Raw genomic sequence first — 21,116 nt, 5'->3', positions numbered from 1 at the left:
TTTAATCTGCTTTAGTGTAATTTTCTAGACTAAAGTAAAGTAATGTCTTCAACCTAAATTAACCTGATGTATAAAATGCAAAGATGTATGTAAACCTTTGAGTTAAAAAATACTGAAAAATGACCACTCTTGTAATAATATGCATATTAGACAATATTAGATTACTGATGCTAGAACTTTTATAGTTTTTATGTTCTCTTTCAAAAAGAAAACTAGCACTGTTATCATGGGAACATAAGCTACGGTAGCAGTTTACCTGAAAAAAAAAAAAAATGGTTTCCTCCTATGGCTAAATTCAACTAATATAACTAGTAGTAGTATCTTCAATTATTAATTTATTCTACAACAGGGGACTACCCTTTATTTCATGTATTATAGCTGTTCAAAGACTGAGGTTTAGAGATGGAGTGAATTTATAAGAGCTAACTCTACAGAGAAAGTTTTATGATAGTGTTTCATCAATAATGCTCAGTTGACAATTGCAGTTGTAATTGCTATTTCAGGCCCTTTTGGCCTGAAGAGTTTTTGTTCTGAATCTGTGGTTTAAATGCATAACAAAAGAAAGGAATCTTTAATGGTACTTGCTTTGAAATTAGAATGTGATTACTTTAAAGCACTATGGATAGTTTTATTGCCTTAAACTATTTTTAACTGCCATTCTTTTTTAATGGTCTCTATAACAGCATGCTGTGAGAAGAAAAGCTAGTACAGAATTCACTTTGGTTGAGAGTTAGGTGAAGACCTGTGGAGAAGTGCAGGAAAGATCTTATTTTTTTGACCTAGTGATCATTAGCTCTTTCTATGCCTTCCCTAAAGCTTGACACAGGGGTGTTTCCAGTACAACATTTTTAGCCTAATTGGACCAACTAGCAGTGTAAGACTATCAGAACTTTCATTTTATGAAGCTGAATGATTTTTGAGAAAGGACTGATGGAGTAACTGTAAGTGTGAACATGCCTCACACATAGATACGTCTTTCTTATATTCCTTAGAACATGTCAGAGGCATAGGATCTGTTTCTGACATACATTAGAGTCTGAGATCTTTGTAATCTGTGAGACTGAAAAGAATAACAGTATCTGTTTTCTGAAAGGGTTGTGATTTCCCAGGAGTTTGCCCTAGAACAGGTCACGATGAAGAGACCTTACCCGGCCATACATGTTCTGGTATGCGTCCGCAATCATCAGCCTTTGTGCATTACAGCGTTGAGTTAGAATGTCGATCAGCATGTCTTTGTCACAGCCTGGAAAGGAATAATATTTGAAGATTAGTAAAGTTGCTACTGTGTAGTTTGTAAGAAGCCATTATCTAAGGATCAAAAACTATGTTGCAAGCATTATCCCTGATGGTACTTTAAAGCAGTGAGCAATTTTAACTAAAATTGGAAATCACAGAGCAACACTTGATGAAGGCTAGTTTCCTCCTATCTCTCATTTTGGTGCTATGCCTACAGATTTTCCTTTAAAAAGATCCAACTAAAAACTACGGAAGAACAAAAAATATGGTCTTTCTTCAACCACCTCTCCAACCCACCAAAAAAGGCTTCCTTGACCTTCAAGCTGATTAGTATTTAAATGGGCACAACATCTTTCTTATTTTACAATTAAGGACATGTAAATTATAATGAACATACATTAAGACAAAAACAACAGGTACAGTTCAAAACCTCCAGAAGAAGGAAGAGTCACGGAGAAGGAAAGTATAAAAGTACAAGGGCTGTGTAACCTTCTGAGATACTGTGTGAACCTCTTATTGTTGGCGTGGAATGTGGACTCTTTTTCCTATAACCAGGGCTGATTCTGGGAAGTAGGAGGCCTTTATTTCCTTATATGCCAACATACTGTACCGGTAGAACACTGAAATATGCAACAAGTTTAAACAAATTTAGCTCTAATCATAGTCATAGTAGAGTGACCAAGAAGGCCTTAACATTTCCCTCAACTTGACTAAAATTTAGACAAATTTCTTTCTGACTGAATGCCTCTGATCCCCCTTTTCTGAGAGCATTTACTTTGGAAAACTTGTAACTGTAAATTTTTCTTTACTCTTTTGGGATATAAATCTGCCAATCACTTGCCAGTTTTACAATCCAGAAATGTCTTTCCCCAAAGATTGGGAGCCATCTCTTTGAAATATAATCATCAGGAAAGATAGAATCCCTACCTCGTAGTCTCCGTGGGAGGATAGGAACCCAACTTTCTCAAGAACTAATTAGCAAACACAGATGTCCTAATCACATTGACATACACCCCCAACTCCCAGTATTCTCCAGTACTTTTCAACTAGTCCCCCACCTCCCTCTGTCCTTAAATACTCTCTTGCCATTTGTTTCAGAGGAACTGAGTTCTTTCCTCTATTGTAAAGTCTTGATTTCTATTGCAATTGTCTTGAATAAAGTCTTCCTTGCCTATCTAATTCTGTATAGTACAATTTTTCTTGGACAAAAGTAGATATTTAATGAAGAGGAGAAAAAGGAATTGAATATTCCTAGGATATTCAAAGGAATTGAATATTGCTAGGATATTAAGCAGATCATCTTTTTGGAAATTAAAGCTATCCTGGTTGCCCTTAGGTTCTTAGGAAAGCTGAGTCAGGTACTGAAATATCCAGTGAATGAAGGCTAGTCACCAGGATTTACATATATAACTATGCCCTGTGAAACAAAAGGGAGAGCAGGATGTTTTACATAGGTGAGAGGAATGATCTGAAGGTATAAAATGGAAGGAAGGAGGCATAGAGTTGGCTCCAAACACTGAGATTTATAGTTTGTGAGAGGCATAGAGCAACGTATGGCCCTGGACCTAGCTGGTTAATGGCCTGGACACAAAGGACACTAAATAGTTCTATGGAGTCTGTTAACTGCATGGTGGGAATTCCAAAGGGAAGACATTTTTAATAATAAACAGAAGATTTTTCAGTTATATCCATTGTCAGTTTTAGGAATCAATTTTAAAAAGTTGTCTTTTTGTCACCATCTTTGCTAAGGATTTTTAATTAAAATAACTAAATTTAGGAATCAATTTTAAAAAGTTGTCTTTTTGTCACTATCTGCTAAATTATTTCAGTGTTTTCCTTTTCTGAAAGAGTTAGTAAAGGTTTGTGGATTTTTTGTAAATGGCAAGAGACTTAATTTTGTTAAAAAATACTCATATTTTCATTTATGTTGACATTTACTTTGTTTTTATTTTGTTTCTTAACACATAATTGCTAAATTAAATAAATGATATTGAATTTGTAAAACAATTTATAAACATAGAATTACCTTGTATTCAGAAAAATTATTGTACTCACAATTTTTAATAACATTTTATTTGATTAGCTTAGATTTCTAGATACAAATGATATACTCTGCACATAATAGGAATTTTGATTTCTTCTTTACAATCATTTTAAATTTTTCTTTCCTATCCTGTTGTATTCTGACAAGAATTTCTAGATAATTTTTGTTACTTGGTTTAACAGAAAAGTCTGGTATAACAAACCGTAGCAATATTATAGGTTTCTATGATACACAGTTGATTCTTGTTATTTGTGGTAGTTTTCTACAAAGTTGTTATGAACGTTGAATTAATAGAGATTAAACTATTGCTCTGCGGGGGAATATACAGTTAGATTTCTGTAACCTCTGGTCACAATATTTTTGTCAATAGAAATGCCATTTATAACATGTATGTTTGTTTGTCAATGTCCTTATAAAAAGAAGCCTGTCTCCTCAGCATTGAATTCTTTTTCTCACATGCTTTTTTCCTGTATAAAATTTAGGAGATGTTTTTAAAGAATAATCTTAAGGAGGTATTCTATATCTTACTGATCTACAGAACTCGTTCAGCTAAAAGTGTAACAGTTTTTATGCTGTATTACCTTTTGAAACATGCGAGCCATCTATCACTACTTTCAAAAGAGAGCTGATCACTACTTTTTATATTATCAATTATTATCTCATGAACTCACAAATTTAGCTGCTTTTCCATAGCTTTATAACATAGAACAGATGTTACTTTAGCATTTTTCTGGACAGCTTCATCCATAAATCAGTGAATTTAATCTTTTTTTCTGGATGTACTATGTACTATATTAACATAGCCAATAGCACTAGAACTTATTTCTGAATGAAGCTTAGCTGATGTACATATCTTCTCAATAATATTTCTTCTTGTGCTTGGGAACTGTTGACAGTACTTCAGCACAACATTTGGGAGGCATTTTAAAGAACATAATCATCAGCAAAAAATATAGACCTACAAAAAAATATGTAGCATTAAATTGATCACAAAAAGGACACATTTATAGTATGAGAACTGAAACAAGAAGACAGAATATCATCTTGTCTAATCTCAGCTGGAATATGCACTCTGGTAACTCAAAGTTTACACATCTCTCCAAACATCTGTTAATGACCATGAAAGCAATGCAAATGTTGATTTTGGTGTTATGAATGAATTTTAACAAGTAGGCAAATTGGCAAGTGTGGAATCTGTGAATAATAAACATTGACTATATAGTCAAATAGGTAAAAGGAGTTTACTAAACAAGAAAATAATTATTTCTAAAATTTCAAATTATATCTGAATAGCACTGAGATAGATGATAATGGGATAGAGGAAGATATACTATGCTAATATATTGGAAAAAAAAAACAGAGCTGCTTTATTAATTTTAACACAAAAGACTTCAGAAGGAAAATTACGAGGGATAAAAAGAAGCATCACATAATGGTAAATGGATCAGTTCTCCAAGATGATATTATAAATCTTCATATGTGTGAGCCCAATAAAAAAGCATCAAACTACATGAGGCAAAAACTGATAGAACTGCTAGGAGAAATGGATGAATCTAATATTTTATCTGGAGTTTAATACCTCTTTATCATAAATGGACAGATCCAGAAGGCAGAAAACTTATAAGAATATGGTTGATCAACAACATCATCCATCATCAGTCAACTTACTATCATTGATATCTATAGAATATTTCATCCCAAACCAACATATTATCTATTGTTCTCAAGCTTACATGTAATGCTAAGATAGACTTCTTATAAAATACACTTTAACTGCCGCCTCCTGATGGCGCATGGGAGAAGAATGAGGCACAAACAAGTCAGCTGCAAGAGAATGGGAGTAGAAAAGATTGTCATCCCCTGCTCCCATTCTCTTTCAGCTGACTTGTTTGTGCCTCATTCTTCTCCCGTGCACCGTCAGGAGGCAGCACTTAACCAGTTTAAAATAATAGAAGCCATGCAAATTATGTTGTTAGACTAGAGTGTCATTAAACCAGAAATCAATAACAAAAAGATAGCTGAAGAACCCTAAAATTCTTGGGGATTGAAAAACACACTTGTAAATAATACATGGGTCAAAGAAGGCTCAAGAGTATTAAAAAAAAATTAAATGAAAATGAAAATATAAGCTATTAAAATTTATGAAATGAGGCAGTGGAATACTTAGAGGAAAATTTATGGACTTGAATAAATATGTGGGAAATAGAGACCTAAATTAACTAATATAAACTTCCACCTTAGGAAATTAGAATAAAAGAACAAAGTAAGTCTGAAGTAAGCAGAAGGAAGGAAACAATGAAAATCAGAGTAGAAATTAATTCAACTGAAAGCAATAAATTAATAGAGAAAAATCAATTTATCTGAAAACTTATTCTTTGAAAAAATCAATAAAATTGATGTCCTTAGCCCAGTTAACTCAAAGAGAGAGAGAGAGAAGATACAATTACTAATATCAGAAATGAAAGAGGGTATGTTACTGCAGATACTATGGGTATGAAAGGATAAGAAAGGAATACTAAGAACAACTCTGTACTCGTAAATTCGATACTATAGATGAAACGGATTAATTTCTTCAAAAACACAATCTACCCAAACTTACACAAAGAGAAATAAACATATGAATAGACATATCTATTAAAGAAGTTAAACACAAGTTAAACTTGTCAAAACTTGTCAAAACAGAAAACACCTGGCCCTGTTGGGTTCACTGGTGAACTCTACCAAACTTTTAAAGAATAAAATTATATGATTCTTTGTTTGTTTCTTTATGGTCTCTTCCAGAAGATAGAAGCAGAGGGAATACTTCCTAAATCATTCTATGAAGTTATTATTATTCTAATACCAAAATCAGAGAAAGCATTAGAAGAAAGGAAAGCTATAGACCAATATCTGTCATGAACACAGATATAAAAATTTTTCAAAAAAATTGCAAATTGAATTCAACACTGTATAGAAAGAATCGTGCATTATGACCAAGTGGTGTTTATTTCAGGTGTGCAAGTCTTATCTCAACATTTGAAAAATCAGTTAACATAATTCATCACATCAATGGAATAAAAAAGAGAAACAGTTGACTGTATCAAGAGATGGAGAAAAAGCGTTTTACAAAATCTAACACGTGTTCAAGATGAAGACTCTTAGCAAAACCTATAGGGAACTTAAAGGGGACAAAGATCAGGAACAAAGCAAAAATGTCCATTCTAAATAGCACTGAATGTTCCAAAAAATATTAATTTTGACTTGTATGTAGCTTTGTCAAGAATTAAGAATGTAGGTTAAAAGTAGTTCCAGTTGTCCAGCATCTCACATGGATGACTTGGAAATTACATATGTTAATTGAGACAAAATAAACAGAGTTATTCTAAGGCTGCACAGATTGAGAAAGTAGTTTTTAATGGTAAGGAATTAGATATTGGACTGAAGTATTAAGGACTATAACTGAAGGTTATTCCCTTTTAGAGTGACTGGTGAATTTTTACACAACTTAAGGCAACTATTGTTAAAACTACTCATTTTCATTTGCTTTAGAGTATTTTTTTGCTTTCTGATTTCTGTAAGAAAAATACAGCAGCTAAGTCAAAAAAATCAACAAGTGGAACTACAGCATCAAACTAGAAAGCTTCTGAAGAGCAAAAGAAACAACAGAAAGAGGGGCGCCTGGGTGGCTCAGCTGGTTAAGCCTCTGCCTTCGGCTCAGGTCACGATTTCAGGGTCCTGGGACTGAGCCCCACACAGGCTCTCTGCTCAACAGGGAGCCTGCTTCTTCCTATCTTTGCCTGTCTCTGCCTACTTGTGCTCTGTCTGTTAAATAAATAAGATCTGAAAAAAAAAAAACAAAAAACAAAGAAACAACAGAAAAAGCAAGCTACAGAGAGGGAGAAAATGCTTGCAAATCATATACTTGATAAGGGATTAATATCTAAACTCAATAGCAGAAAAAAAATAATCTAATTAAAAATGGGTGAAGAACCTGAATAGACATTTTTCTAAAGAAGACATACAAATTGCCCATAAGTACATGAAAATGTGCTCAACATCACTAATTGTCAGGGGAAAGCAAATAAAAACTATAATGAAATATCACTTTATACCTGTTAGAATGACTATTAAAAAAAAAAGAAGAAATATGAAGAAAGGGGAATTCCCATTGGTAGGAATGTAATTTGGTATAGCCACAATGGGAAACAGTTTGGAAGTGTTTCAAAAAATTAAAAACAGAATGATATAGCAATTCTACTTCTGGGTGTTTATCTAAAAGAAATGAATTAATTATCTCAGAGAGGTATCTGTACCTCCATATTCACTGTAGTGAAAACCACTGAAGTTCCATCAACAGATGAATGGACAAAGAAAATGTGACTCTGTCTCTCTCACACACCTATACATATGTGTGGAATATTATTCAGTCATATAAAAGAAGAAAACCCTGCTATTTGAGAAAACATGGATAAATCCTAAGGGTATTATGTTAAGTGAAATGAGTCAGAGAAAGGCAAATATCATATGATATTACTTATATGTAGAATTTAAAAGAGCTGAACTCATAGAAACAACCAGGGGCTGAGGGGTGGGGAAATGGGGACACGGTGGTCAAAGGGTACAAGCTTTCAATTGTAAGAGGCATAAGTTCTGGGGATCTAATAATACACAGCAGGGTGACTATAGTTAACAATACTGTGTTGTATTCTTGAAAGTTGCTAAAAGAGTAAATCTTAAATATTCTTACCACAATAACAACAACAATTAGCATTTTGTCAGGTAAAGAGATGTTACTAGCTTTATTGTGATAATAACTTCACTGTATACACACACGCACACACACACAAACACACACACACACACACCCCTGTCCTATTATTGCATTGTACATTTTAAACTTATACAATGTTAGATAGCCATTATATCTCACTAAAACTATAAAAAAAAAAAAAAACCCTCATAGTAGCCAAGGAAAACATTAAGTTTTTTAAGTTTTTTAAGTTACATTTCACCAGGGGCATCAGGATGGATAGACTTCACAGCATTTTGAGATGTGTTCTGGCTTTGCAATGCTGGAGTGGACAGTATGCAATCAAGCCCTAAACCCCCTGAAATTCTTCAGTCTAAAACACTGACAAGCAAAAACTTACAACGGTCAAAATGAATCCACATTCGGACCCTAACGTTGCTATGACGGGAGAATTGAAACTGGAGCAAAGAAAATTTTTTTCAGTGAATAGATTGATGTATAGTTTTAAAGCAAAAATTACTCTCCTGAAGACAAAGTTAATCCATAACTTTTTGTTAACTTGCCTCTATTTTTCTAATGGTGACTAGATTTTAAAAGGCATGAAAGCATCACAAAATCCTAAAGTCAGCTTTATAGAGCATGTTTAAAGTCCTTTACTGTTTTCCTGTGAGATTCTGTTAGTGAATAAAACATGAAAATGAGCGTGCATACATGTGTTCGTGCTCACATACACACATACACAGGCACACCCAGTACAGTTCTCATAAAGGCGATCTTGTCTTCAAAGTTAAGAGCTCGCTTTCTTATAAAAGGGTTTGCATGTTTTATGCAAAATTTCAGTGTTTATCTTCATGCTCACCAGAAGTCTTCAAACAAGTTTTAGTTAAGGGAAATATATGGATGCTTACCAGCTCCATTTCATTTCTTAGATTAATTTTTTTTTTTAAGAACTCAACAGTTTTCCTCCCTTATCTCTACATTCCTTTTCTGAACTCTAGTTTTATTCATTGAACATCCATTTATTAAGCACCTGCATGCCAGACTCCATGCTCTGGGAGCACTCTGAAGTCTGGGGTGACACAAAAGGACAAGCACAATGAAAATGAGATCAGTGACACAGGAGTGTAGGGGAGGGGGCCTTGGGCGTTGGCACGGCTGGTTGAGTTTGGAGTGCCCAAAGTACAATTCAAAAAGGAAGAATTATTTGAACGGAATCTTGAAAATAATTTGGAAGCAAAGTACAGGAGAAGAAAATGGCATTCCAGACTGGGGATTATTGGACTAATTTTATAGAGATGAGGAAACACAGATCCAATTTGGGAAGAGCAGAAAGTTTGATTTGGCTGGAAATGGAAGTACCCCCTCCAAACAAACAAACAAACAAACAAATAAATGGCTAGTAAACAAGGGCAAAGAAAGATGTTTTTTTCCTAGGATGATTTTTGTTTGGGATTTCATTTAATGTAGTTAGTGATGAGACATCTAAGGATTTAAGGGAAAAACACGTCAAGATCATACTTGCAATTGAGAGAGCAAATAGGTCACCATGATTGTCCTTTTCTATTATTTTTCTTCTTCTTCTTCTAGTTCTTTGCCCAGCTTTTTGTTTTAATCTGCTTTTGCCTTCTGTTACACATCAACTTTTTACATCTGTATTACAATCTTAAAACAAGGTAGAGTGAAAAAAATTACAATAAAAGATGATGGAAATGATCAGGCTTACCAAATCCTTGGAGTGCTCCCCCTAGCATTTGGGCATCCATTATGGGATTGAAATTTGGAGCTGGGAAGATGGTTCCTTGAACCTAATGGGAAGAGTCAATGAGAAAGAGATAACAGTATTTTATAAGAAATATTTGAACATTTTTTTTTTTTTGCAGATAACTGAAAACAAAAACAATCTATATGTTTAAATTACTCTAAAACACACATACAAGCCTATCAAACAAATGTGTTAATTGTATGTTAATAATATGGAGCAAATTGATAGAATTTTTAAAATCCAATGACCTCTATTATATTGGTTCTATTCCATCTAGAAATTTGAAATACTAGAGCCATCTAGAAAATGTGAGAATCAAATAAATATAAATCTTTGTAATAAGCAGTGAACATTTTCTTAGGAATTGGGGGCTAGTTAACAAAACTGAATGGGAGAGCTCTATTGGGGGAATTCATGACATTTTTATGGATCAGAAGTAGCACTTGCCACCACAGCTTTTTTTCCACATCAGGGGCCCTAAAATCATACTAGAGAAAATTGAAATGTTTGAATTTAGATTATGAGATTCATGAAAATCTGGGTGATATAGATAGGGCAGAGATTTTTTAGTTGGAATTTGCAGCTGCAAAGAAAAACATAAAAACCTGACAGACATTCCATTTAAATTTTCTTTCTTGCTAATAATAAAAATGGCAGCACATTTATGTTAGGCTTTGAATCCACATGGTCTATTATTTCAGACAGAGCCAGTCAGGACTAGGCACAATAACATCACACTCAGCACAGGAGAACCATCAGTCAAAATTTATTAAGAATGGGGCCGGCCTCTGTTTGTTGTCAGTGTGTCTAGGAACATTGGGAAAAAATGCCTTCGCATAGCAAATGGGTCTACTAGCCCTCGAGAAATCTGGCATTAATGAAGCTCTTCTATAAGAATGATATCTTAACAGAAGGTAAAGTTTTCTAGTGCCCATTCTAACAGTAGAGAATTAATTAAGATTGCACCATAATATTTAGCCCAAGAAATATACATATACTTATATACTATACCAAAATATTTATGAAAAGATTTTGAGTGACTAAGAATATTGTTCACTTGAGTTAAAACTAAAAAAAAAAACTCAGTTTGGATTTCATTTGATTAATATTAATGATGATGAAGTTGTTTATTTGAAGTAGACTGGAAACTACATAATAATTGTGATATGGCTATATTTTCTTTTTTATTAACATATAATGTATTACTTGCCCCAGGGATACAGGTCTGGGAATTATCACTCTTACACAGTTCACTGCACTCACCATAACACATACTATCCCCAATGTCCATAACCCAACTACCCTATCCCTAAATCCGTCAACCCCCAACAACTCTCAGTTTGTTTTGTGAGATTAAGAGTCTCTTATGGTTTGTATCCCTCTCTGGTTTCATCTTGGTTCATTTTTCCCTCCCCTGCCACAAACCTCTACCCTGCCTCTCAAATTCCTCATATCAAAGAGATCATATGATAATTGTCTTCCTTTGACTTATTTCACTCAGCATATTATTCTCTAGTTCCATCCATGTTGTTGCAAATGGCAAGATTTCCTTTCTTTTGATGGCTACATAGTATTCCATTGTACATATATAATGTATCTTCTTTAACCATTCATCTGTTGATGGACATCTAGGTTCTTTCATTGGTTTGGCTTTTGTGGACATTGTTGCTATAAACATTGGGGTGCACATGCCCCTTCAAATCACTGCATTTGTATCTTTAGTGTAAATACCTAGTAGTGCTATTACTGTGTCATAGGGTGATTCTATTTTCAACTTTTTGAGGAACCTCCATACTGTCTTCCCAGAGTGGCCACACCAACTAGCATTCCCACCAACAGTGTAGGAGGGTTCCCCTTTCTCCACATCCTTGCCAACACCTGTTGTTGCCTGACTGGTTAATTTTAACCATTCTGACTGGTGTGAGGTGGTATCTATTCTTAAGTACAACCATGTTAATAATATTTTTAATGCCTTTTTAAATGTCTATATGGACAGATATATGTAATTAAGATTACATATATTAATTAAGAATATGGTCTGCATCTTACATTGCTAAGGTGCATGCAGTTTGCTTCTGATATTCAAATTTATTGGAGATGATCTAGAGGCTAAGTTCTCTTGAGCCAATCCTCAATTCTGTGTGCTATATATTAGGAACCAATATGAGTGTTATCTCCTTTATCCACTAACCTGTTTCACTGGGACTCTGTTAAGAAGATAGACTTTGGTTCTTCTTTTATTTATTAAATTAATTTTAAATAGTAAGGTCTAATGTAAATTCTTAAGTTGAGGTCTCCTTACCTGAAGCATTTTCCCTTGAATCTTGTTATCCTAGAAAAATGAATGCTGTAAACTTGAAAGAACAGCTATATATTGAATGTGAAAATTGTTTTCTGCTATTTGTCACTGCCTTTTTGTCTACATAGCTCTTTCTCAAAAATTTTCCCCACTGGAAAAATAATTTTTTTTTTTCTTTTTTAGTCATGGAAAAAGAGATACTTTATTTCCCCTATTTTAGGACTTGGAAGATTTGTTTTGACAGATCTTATATGGATAATACCATTTTTTGCCTGGTGACCTTAATTTTGCTGACTACTATCAGCCAAAAATCTGTTTTAAACTATAGAAAAGGGGTGCCTGGGTGGTTCAGTCAGTTAAACATTTGCCTTTGGCTTAGGTCATGATCTCTGGGTCCTGACTGAGTCCCACATTGGGCTCCCTGCTCAGCAGGGAGCCTGCTTCTCCCTCTGACTCTCCGTCTGTACTCTCTCTCTCTCTCTCAGATAAATAAATAAAATATTAAAAAAAATCTATAAAAGAGAGAATATTTTTTAAATAATAAGATATATTGTTAAATATGTGTAAGTTATCTGGGCAGTTTTAGATGTTTACCATAAAGCATTTCATTACTGGCTAGACTAGGATTTTCCAGAATTTTCATTGGAGTAAGTGCTATAAAATAAAAGCATATACTTTTATAGGGAAGAAGGAAAAAAAGCTCTAAAATTTATAGATAAAGGAGATTGCAAATATTTACAGTGATTTATTAGACACAATCTGTAAGTGAAAGGAAAAAGTTCACGTTTTTTTCCTTTGGAGTTTTTGTCGTTAATTTTTATACAGATTACTAGTACAACATATTTTTACAATATAATGTAAAAATTACTATATTCTGTTTTCATTACAGTTCTCAACTTTTTTTGCCATTTCAAATCCTTATTTCCTTGTCAACTGGCATTAAAATAATACACTAAAGATGTTTCAGAAAAAAATTTAAGACAAGTAAAGAAAATTATAAATGCTTAGTAATTCACAAAACAGTTTTTCTAGGAAGCATTTGTCATTTATGCCCATTTATATTGCAAACTATTATATTTGTTTTTAATATAATAATAACCCATTTGAATGTATTTACTATTTAAATATAGTAGTAAACCATTATATTTATTTTTATGCAAATTATTATGTTTCATTTAAGCTCAGGTGAGCAACACTATTCTATATATGGTTCATATTAATGTTCTTTTTACTTATTTTGTCATTGGAATATTGATTTTGTCTATTGATGATAATATTTTTCCAGCTTTATCAAGAGGTCATTGATATATAACATTGTATAAGTTTAAGTTGAATAACATGATATAATATATGGATATATTATGAAATGATTACCACAGTAAGGTTGATTAACACATCTACCACCTCACAGTTGCCTTTTTTTTCTTTATGAAAACATTTAAGAGCTACTCTTAGAAACTTTCAAGTATATAATATAGTATTGTTAACTATAATCACCATGCTATACATTAGATCCCCAAACTTACTTTCCTTATAACTGGAAGTTGGTACTCTGTTACCAACATTTCCTAATCCCACTGCACCCATCAATCACATACACTCCTCCAAAGCCCTGGCAATCACCATTCTTTTAATGATTATTTTGACTAAACTGACCAGTTAAATTTATTGAAATGGTTAATTATTAGTTTTTAGTGTTGTCTCCTGAATTAAAGTTATTTGAAAAAAAATTGATTAATTATTTTGGGCCATAAAACTTTTTCTAATAACTATGATATACCATAGGTATATATTCATCTATTTTTAAGGTAATTTGATATTTCCTTTGGATATTTTTCTCAAAATTTGTGCTCAACCATAGTCTATGCATTCCTTAATATCCAACACCAGTCTCTCTGATGAAATGAATCTATTCTGACCTCTTCTTTTACTAACCCCTTAGAACTTACTGCATTTTGATTTATAATCAGTACCTTATATTTTCCCATTTGCTATCTATTCTTAAAACTGATAATTTCACTATGTAATACATGGTACATGTTTTATAACATAGTGTCCCTCTAATTTGATTTTATGTCCCTTGACTATGGTATATCAAATCTGTACTGTGACTTTCAATGTGAGACTTCTTTTTTTTTTTTTTTTTTTGACTTTAAAGATACAAACGTAGTGATCCAAAGGGGCACGTGCACCCGAATGTTTATAGCAGCAATGTCCACAATAGCCAAACTATGGAAAGAACCTAGATGTCCATCAACAGATGAATGGATCAAGAAGATGTGGTATATATACACAATGGAATACTATGCAGCCATCAATGTGAGACTTCTTTTCAAAATGTTTACATCTACTGGTGATGTCACTTAAGTTAAATGATTTCTTTAAAAAATGAGATTTTTGGCCGAACGACCTGGTTTTATACACAATAAACATGATAAAACTTGTTTTTTACAAATACAGTATATACATGAATTAAGCAGATTTTTAAAAATTTGTTATACTTATATTTGTTGCTTTATGTTAGGAAAACTGAACAGAGACAAATAAATGAGATGGACAAACAAAAATTAAGCTGGAGAAGAGGATGCAGGGGAGGGAGGTGTTTCTCGTTTGATAGGGCAAAATTTTTTCCCAGCCTTACATATGAGCAAGTAAGTGATCTGGAATATGGAAGCACAGTGTCTCAAGACTCTCTTGTGAGAGTAAACTAATCTGATTTGAGTTCCAGTAGTTATATCCTAAAGCAGCATGAAGGATGAAATAAAAAGAAGTGATATGGGTGGCATAGGTAGCTAATTTGGAAACCCAGTTGAAATTCAGTGCATCCCTGAACTGAGACAAATAGCATGTTCTTAATAAATATAGATTGCTTAGTTAACTGAATGTAATTTAACTTACTAATTTTTAAGATTTATTTTAACTTAACATAGTAATAGCAGTTAAATTTTTTGAAAGAGGCAGAGACTTTAGTTTCAGGTGTTTTTGAGCATATAAACCTTTTAAAGCAGTGTTACTTTTTATATATGTGTTCTTAATTTTTCACATTTTAAAGCAAATTGGAAATTTTGAAAAATTTGACACTTTCTGGTGTGACATGAAAAATAATGTGCATATGGTAAAATAATTTTCTTTTTCTTGCTCTGAAAATTGACAGATTTAGAAATAGTATCACTTGTCTAAGGCAAAATAAATTCTAATGTCAGTCATTTCAATTTAAATTCTTACCACAAGGCAATCAAAATATAATCTTTGCTTCTAGTCATTTGTGAATTTAGGTTTTGACAGAGGAATACAAAATACTCCCTTTTTAAAAGACAGAATAAGCTGCCTCATAAAGTCACTAAGCAGAAGAGCATGAGTAATTTATAGATTTAAAGTTGGTTCTAGAATCTACCCTGAATAAATAATGAATAGATTTCTTTAACTGACAGAAAAAATTTTAAATTATTATCTGAAACAGAATACAAAAGGACAAAAAATTCACACATATTTTTCTCATGAAACTGAAAAAATTATTTGCATCATTTCATATCAATAGGTATATCAATGAGTACCTCATACTTCATTTATTCACAACTAATCCAGGGGCTAGGATCCATAAAACCATATCCCTCCAAAGTCAACACTGATAAGCTACCCAATGTCATTGAAATGAAGGGCCATCTGTACCCCAATGTTTATCGCAGCAATGGCCATGGTCGCCAAACTGTGGAAAGAACCAAGATGCCCTTCAGTGGACGAATGGATAAGGAAGATGTGGTCCATATACACTATGGAGTATTATGCCTCCATCAGAAAGGATGAATACCCAACTTTTGTAGCAATACAGACAGGACTGGAAGACATTATGCTGAGTGAAATAAGTTAAGCAGAGAGAGGCAATTATCATATGGTTTCACTTATTTGTGGAGCATAACAAATAGCATGGAGGACAAGGGGAGATGGAGAGGAGAAGGGAGTTGAAGGAAATTGGAAGGGGAGGTGAACCATGAGAGACTATGGACTCTGAAAAACAATCTGAGGGTTTTGAAGGGGCGGGGGGTGGGAGGTTGGGGAACCAGGTGTTGTGTATTAGAGAGGGCATGGATTGCATGGAGCACTGGGTGTGGTGCAAAAGCAATGAATACTGTTACGCTGAAAAGAAATAAAAAACAAACAACCCCCCCCCCAAACCCAAAAAAACCCAAAAAACATACTGTTCCTCTCTCTTACCTTTCCACAACTAATTTGCCCTTCAGTCCAGTTCCATCAGCCTTTTCCTCACAATAGCTTTCATGTGTTTCACCTTTATAAAACTTCTGTTACTACTACCTTAGCTTTTACCACTTTTCTTTTAAACTTATTTCAATATGCTGCTACGTAGGTCCAATTTTCCTTCATGGCTACAATGATCCTTCTAAGAGATCAAACACATCATTTGTCTTTCCATGCCCCAAATTCTTTATATACAAAATATTACTTCTCAATATTTGTTTTTTACTGTGGTGCACAGAATGGATGATTTTCACATGAAAGAAACATCCCTGGGAACATCTGGGGTTATGAACACATACCAGTATGCTAGCCTTAATGACATTTTACTTTTGTCTACTCAACAGAAAGTATACTGTAATGCTGAATGAGACTCTCAAAACATGAATTGTAAAGAATAGAAAAATACACTCATACTTTAGCTTATTAGTATTAATGGCAATATTTATTTTCAGTGCTTACTGCAACTCATTCCTATGTCTGAACATAGATGACTTGTGGGATTTGATTCAAGTATTTTAATAGAATAAACAAGGTTCTTTATGACCTGGTCCTCCACTGTCTGTATGGGTTTATGTTTTATTTTCTTTCTCCTGAACCTCTCAACTCCTATGCCATACACACACAGCTACGCACTGCAGCTAAAAGGGACATCTACATCATTGTTCTGTTCAGTGTTTGTGGAATATCCCCCTTCATCCCACAATACATACACTCATCTCTTGATTCCATCTTATGATGCTGGTAAACATCTATTTCAAGACTTAACTTTAGAGCTTTAGTTCCAGTGTCATCCATAGGGAGCCCTTCCTGATGTTTCTAGTAGAATTGTCTACTCCTTCCCTGGTGCCTACAATTTATCCTGTGCCAGAGCAGTAGTATATCCTGTTAGAGCATCAGTAGTATATCGGCAGAAAATGCTCATTTCTATTTTTACCAGGTTTCTAAGAATAATGAGTTGAATTAATTCGGCTTCCTTTGTTTTGTTGAGAATGAACCTTAATGTGAGTGGTTACGCAAATTTGGAGATTGAGCTGTTCTTATGAATAAAGGAAGAATATTTGGATTTCTAGGAAACAATTTGGGAAGAGATGTGATAAGCAGCAAGCATGGGTAGTGAGGAAGAATTACTTTCTGTGATTTCTCCCTGATATTCACAATTTTTCATTAATAGTTGTTAAAAGGTATTGTATATGGATTTTTTCTTTTTAGACTAGGGAAAAGGATGAGGCTTTGGGTTCAGTCTGGGTGAAAAAAAATAATATGTTGCTGTACAGGTTCATATCTTGACAGTATAGGATGCTAAGAATTTGAAGCCTTAGGAAGGCTTTAGAATTTACCTCACATAATCAGGGTATTTAAGGCAGTATCATGTGTACACCCTCCACACAGATGCTGGCATATGTTGTCTCTCTGCTCCTTCAAGACTTTTAAGTCCCCCAAAACATAGATAGTATGGTGTATTTTATTAGGGATGCTATATATGATTTGACATCATTGCTGATGTTAGCTTCTTCTAAGTTTTCAATAGACTGTAAGAATTTTGATATCACCAAATTGACTTAAAATTTGGACTTCAAGTTTATGTGCAAATTCCCAGTTAAATTGCTTACAAGGCAGGGGTCCTGAGTGACTCAGGTGGTTAAGCATCGGACTCTTGATTTTGACTCAGGTTATGATCTCAGGGTCATAAGATTGAGCCCCACATGGGACTCTGCTCAGGGGGCGTCTGCTTGAGATTCTCTTCTTCCCTCTCCTACCCCTCCCATTCCTACTCTCTCTCTAAAATAAATAAATCTTGAAAAAAAATTATTTACTAGGCAATCTAATAGAAAAGCAATTCTTTCCGAATCACCTTAATCTCAGTCAGAAGCACCCTCTCCCTCCTCTTATTACCCTTACATCTCTAATGAGATTAAGAGGCTTGGAAACAAGGTTAAGATCCAAAGATCCAAACAAGGTCACTGATCCAAAGAGACTTACAATTCACATGGACTTTAGAGAATGAGTCTTATTAGTACAGGGTGAAAATGGAGGATAAAAAGTTGAGCAACTAAAAGAGAATGAATGTGAATTAAAAAGACATACTCCAGGGGAAAAATTGAGATTATATGGGAAATAAAAATATTTTTAGTATATGCTCTAGAATATAAGAATGTGATCTTTAATATCCTAAAAGGCTTAAACTTGGAATTCAGTTGAGTAGCACAGCAAATATTTTCAACTTTTAACTCTAAGTATTTAGTGTGTTTTAAATCAACTTTTGGAGTTAAGCTTGACATTATCGTAAATAGAACAAGACAATTAGCTTGAAGAAGTGTGTATATTGATATACAATATTGCAGCTCATACTTATTGTAGTATTATAGAATTTAAATATTCTATGTCTTATATTGAGGAATTAGATAAATTATTTTGTGTTCATAGGTAGAATAATTTATTTTTATGCAGATCTTTACTACATAATTAAAGGTACTTAAATACTTACTTATTTTAGCTTTACATATAATAACTTATCATATCTCCTATCAATTTATCCAGTTTTTCTTTAAAGAAAGTTAAAATAAGCAACAATATATGTAATAGATTGTGCTATATATTATAATTAGTTTTACTACTGTAAATATAATGCATATACACAACTGATTCAAGGCAGATGATAGCATATCATAAAAATCTAATAAAATACCACAGAGTTTGGAGGAAAGAGATAAATTGTGAAGATACGAAAGGGTAAAAGGAAGTTTTTCTTGAAGAAGTTTTGAGTCAAAAATCTCACATTTGATTAGATTTTGAGAAGTGGAAATGTGCTGTTTGGAAGTCTCATGTTTTTTCATGAGGTTCTACCTCATTTCCTTAGATAGTTTTACAGACTGATATTATTCATTTTTTGCTATTTCATATGATTTCTAGCCCAATTTTCTCCTCATAATTATAAATAATATTAAATGCTTGAAACTAAGAGAACAAAAGATGTATAAGATATTCTTACACATCATGGAAAAAATATACACCTTACCATACATTTATATTATATATAATGTTTCTAAGGAAAATATTAGATAAAAATAAAGCCACTGATAATTAAATATAAAAACAAGCATTATAAGGATTAAATGTATTCAACTAGTGGAGTTTTAATTATCTTTTATTGTTTGCACAAATATTTTATATTATCCAGAGAGTTTAGAATTAATAGTATAAAATTTAGGGAATTAAAAAAACATGGATAATCATTTTTATTTCTTATATTATCTTTTCCTCCAAACAAAGAATATATCATAAAGGTATCATTATGCATTTCAACAATATCTTCAGAATTGTTTTTTTCTCACTTAATATATATTTCTTTCTTTCTTTTAAGTAAATCTCTGAAAACCTCCTTCCACATCATGAAATGGTTTTGAGGGATAAATTCTCCATAGTACAGAATATGATCTATAAGTCTTAATATCTTTCTCTGAGTGAAACACCGGAAGGATTCTGAATAATTTAGGCAAAAACTCCCCATTCATTAGTTTGACTTATTAGAAAAGACAGAATACTGGTGCCATCATGCAATCCCTCCTGCTCTGAGAGAGCAATCACATTACAATCACTATGCCTTCTGTTTGGTCTAAAGGATTTTTCAGGACCTGAAAGCACAGCATAAATCAAAGTGAGTAAAAAGAACCTGCAGTGTTACAATAGCTTCCTCCCCAAAATAGAAACACAGGCTGGGACCACTGTGAGAATAATCATTAGATGGTACTCTTCGTAACTATTTCAGCTGAAAGAGAGGAACTTGGGTTTTTATATGATTATATGATCTTTTTGAAAGCTCTATTGTTTAACGTCCCCTGCCAATAAGTCTAAATGTGCATTTTTGCCTTTTCTTTTATAGCTTTACAACACTCCCCAACCCTTAATACAAAGGCACAGCTACATGTGTTCACCAGAAGCTTGGTACTTAGTTGGGAAGACAAAGATTATAAGAAACCTGGAATGATATGATTTATTCCTGCTAAAAACTGGAAGACTACAACATATATTTATTATTTAATAGTGTGGTACATTTTTAAAAGAAGTTATTTTGGAGTACACACTATTATTCTAGTTCAAGTATCCTTATGGGGGCATTTATTTCCATATTGCGTTTAGAGCTATTTGAATATTCATCAGTTAATGATGGATTTGGTATTTCTAATTAGCTGAAAGCAGGACTAATATAAAAAGTAATGTAGCTGGATAATTTCCCCCTTTTTTTCCTTTAGTGAAAAATACACTGTGAAATTAGTGAACCTGGAGGCAATTATTAAAGTTAAATAGAAAATAAAATTTTGATAATAAGTTGCATAGTGTTTCATTATCCTATGCTTCAATAAACAAAACTTCATTTAGCTAGTGGGGTCACAAAATGAATGGATTAAAAAATGTGAATGGAATTAGCTTAAACCTATCCCAACTTCTAGAAAAATATTTGCCTTACTGAGCTCTGGTAGTCATCCTCTAGGAGGAATGACACAAATTTCTAGAAGTTCCATTTTATTATAAAGAATCTTTTCTTAGTTATTAGAATATTTTAGATTTGCAAATCAATAAAATTTTCTCTATATAGTAAAGATATAAAATGTAAAAATAGTTCCTTTTTTTAATTTATAGTTACTCTGAGACATATCAGATCTAGTAGTTTAGTCAGAGAAAGTTATTTCTTTTATTTTATTTCTTTAATTTGGGGGTATAGTAATTCTTCTTTTGCTCTATTATTCTGGTGATAGAGAAGGCAGTGGTAAACATCACACTTTTATAAAAGTAA

General features: G+C 33.1%; 1 protein-coding gene across 1 annotated transcript in view; it reads right to left on the bottom strand.

Annotated features, from left to right (window-relative positions):
• Positions 1-21,116, bottom strand: part of ANXA10 (annexin A10) — a 122,185-nt gene that overhangs the window by 73,701 nt on the left and 27,368 nt on the right. The window contains exons 2-3 of the mRNA XM_059174787.1: positions 9,733-9,814; positions 1,149-1,243 (exon numbers count right to left, since the gene is read on the bottom strand). Of these exons, the coding sequence (XP_059030770.1) occupies positions 1,149-1,243; positions 9,733-9,814 (177 nt within the window). The remainder of the gene's footprint in view (positions 1-1,148; positions 1,244-9,732; positions 9,815-21,116) is intronic.

The sequence above is a fragment of the Mustela lutreola genome, chromosome 1 (assembly GCF_030435805.1).
Source record: "Mustela lutreola isolate mMusLut2 chromosome 1, mMusLut2.pri, whole genome shotgun sequence".
NCBI lineage: Eukaryota > Metazoa > Chordata > Mammalia > Carnivora > Mustelidae > Mustela > Mustela lutreola.
This window is presented reverse-complemented; position numbering and strand designations above follow the sequence as displayed.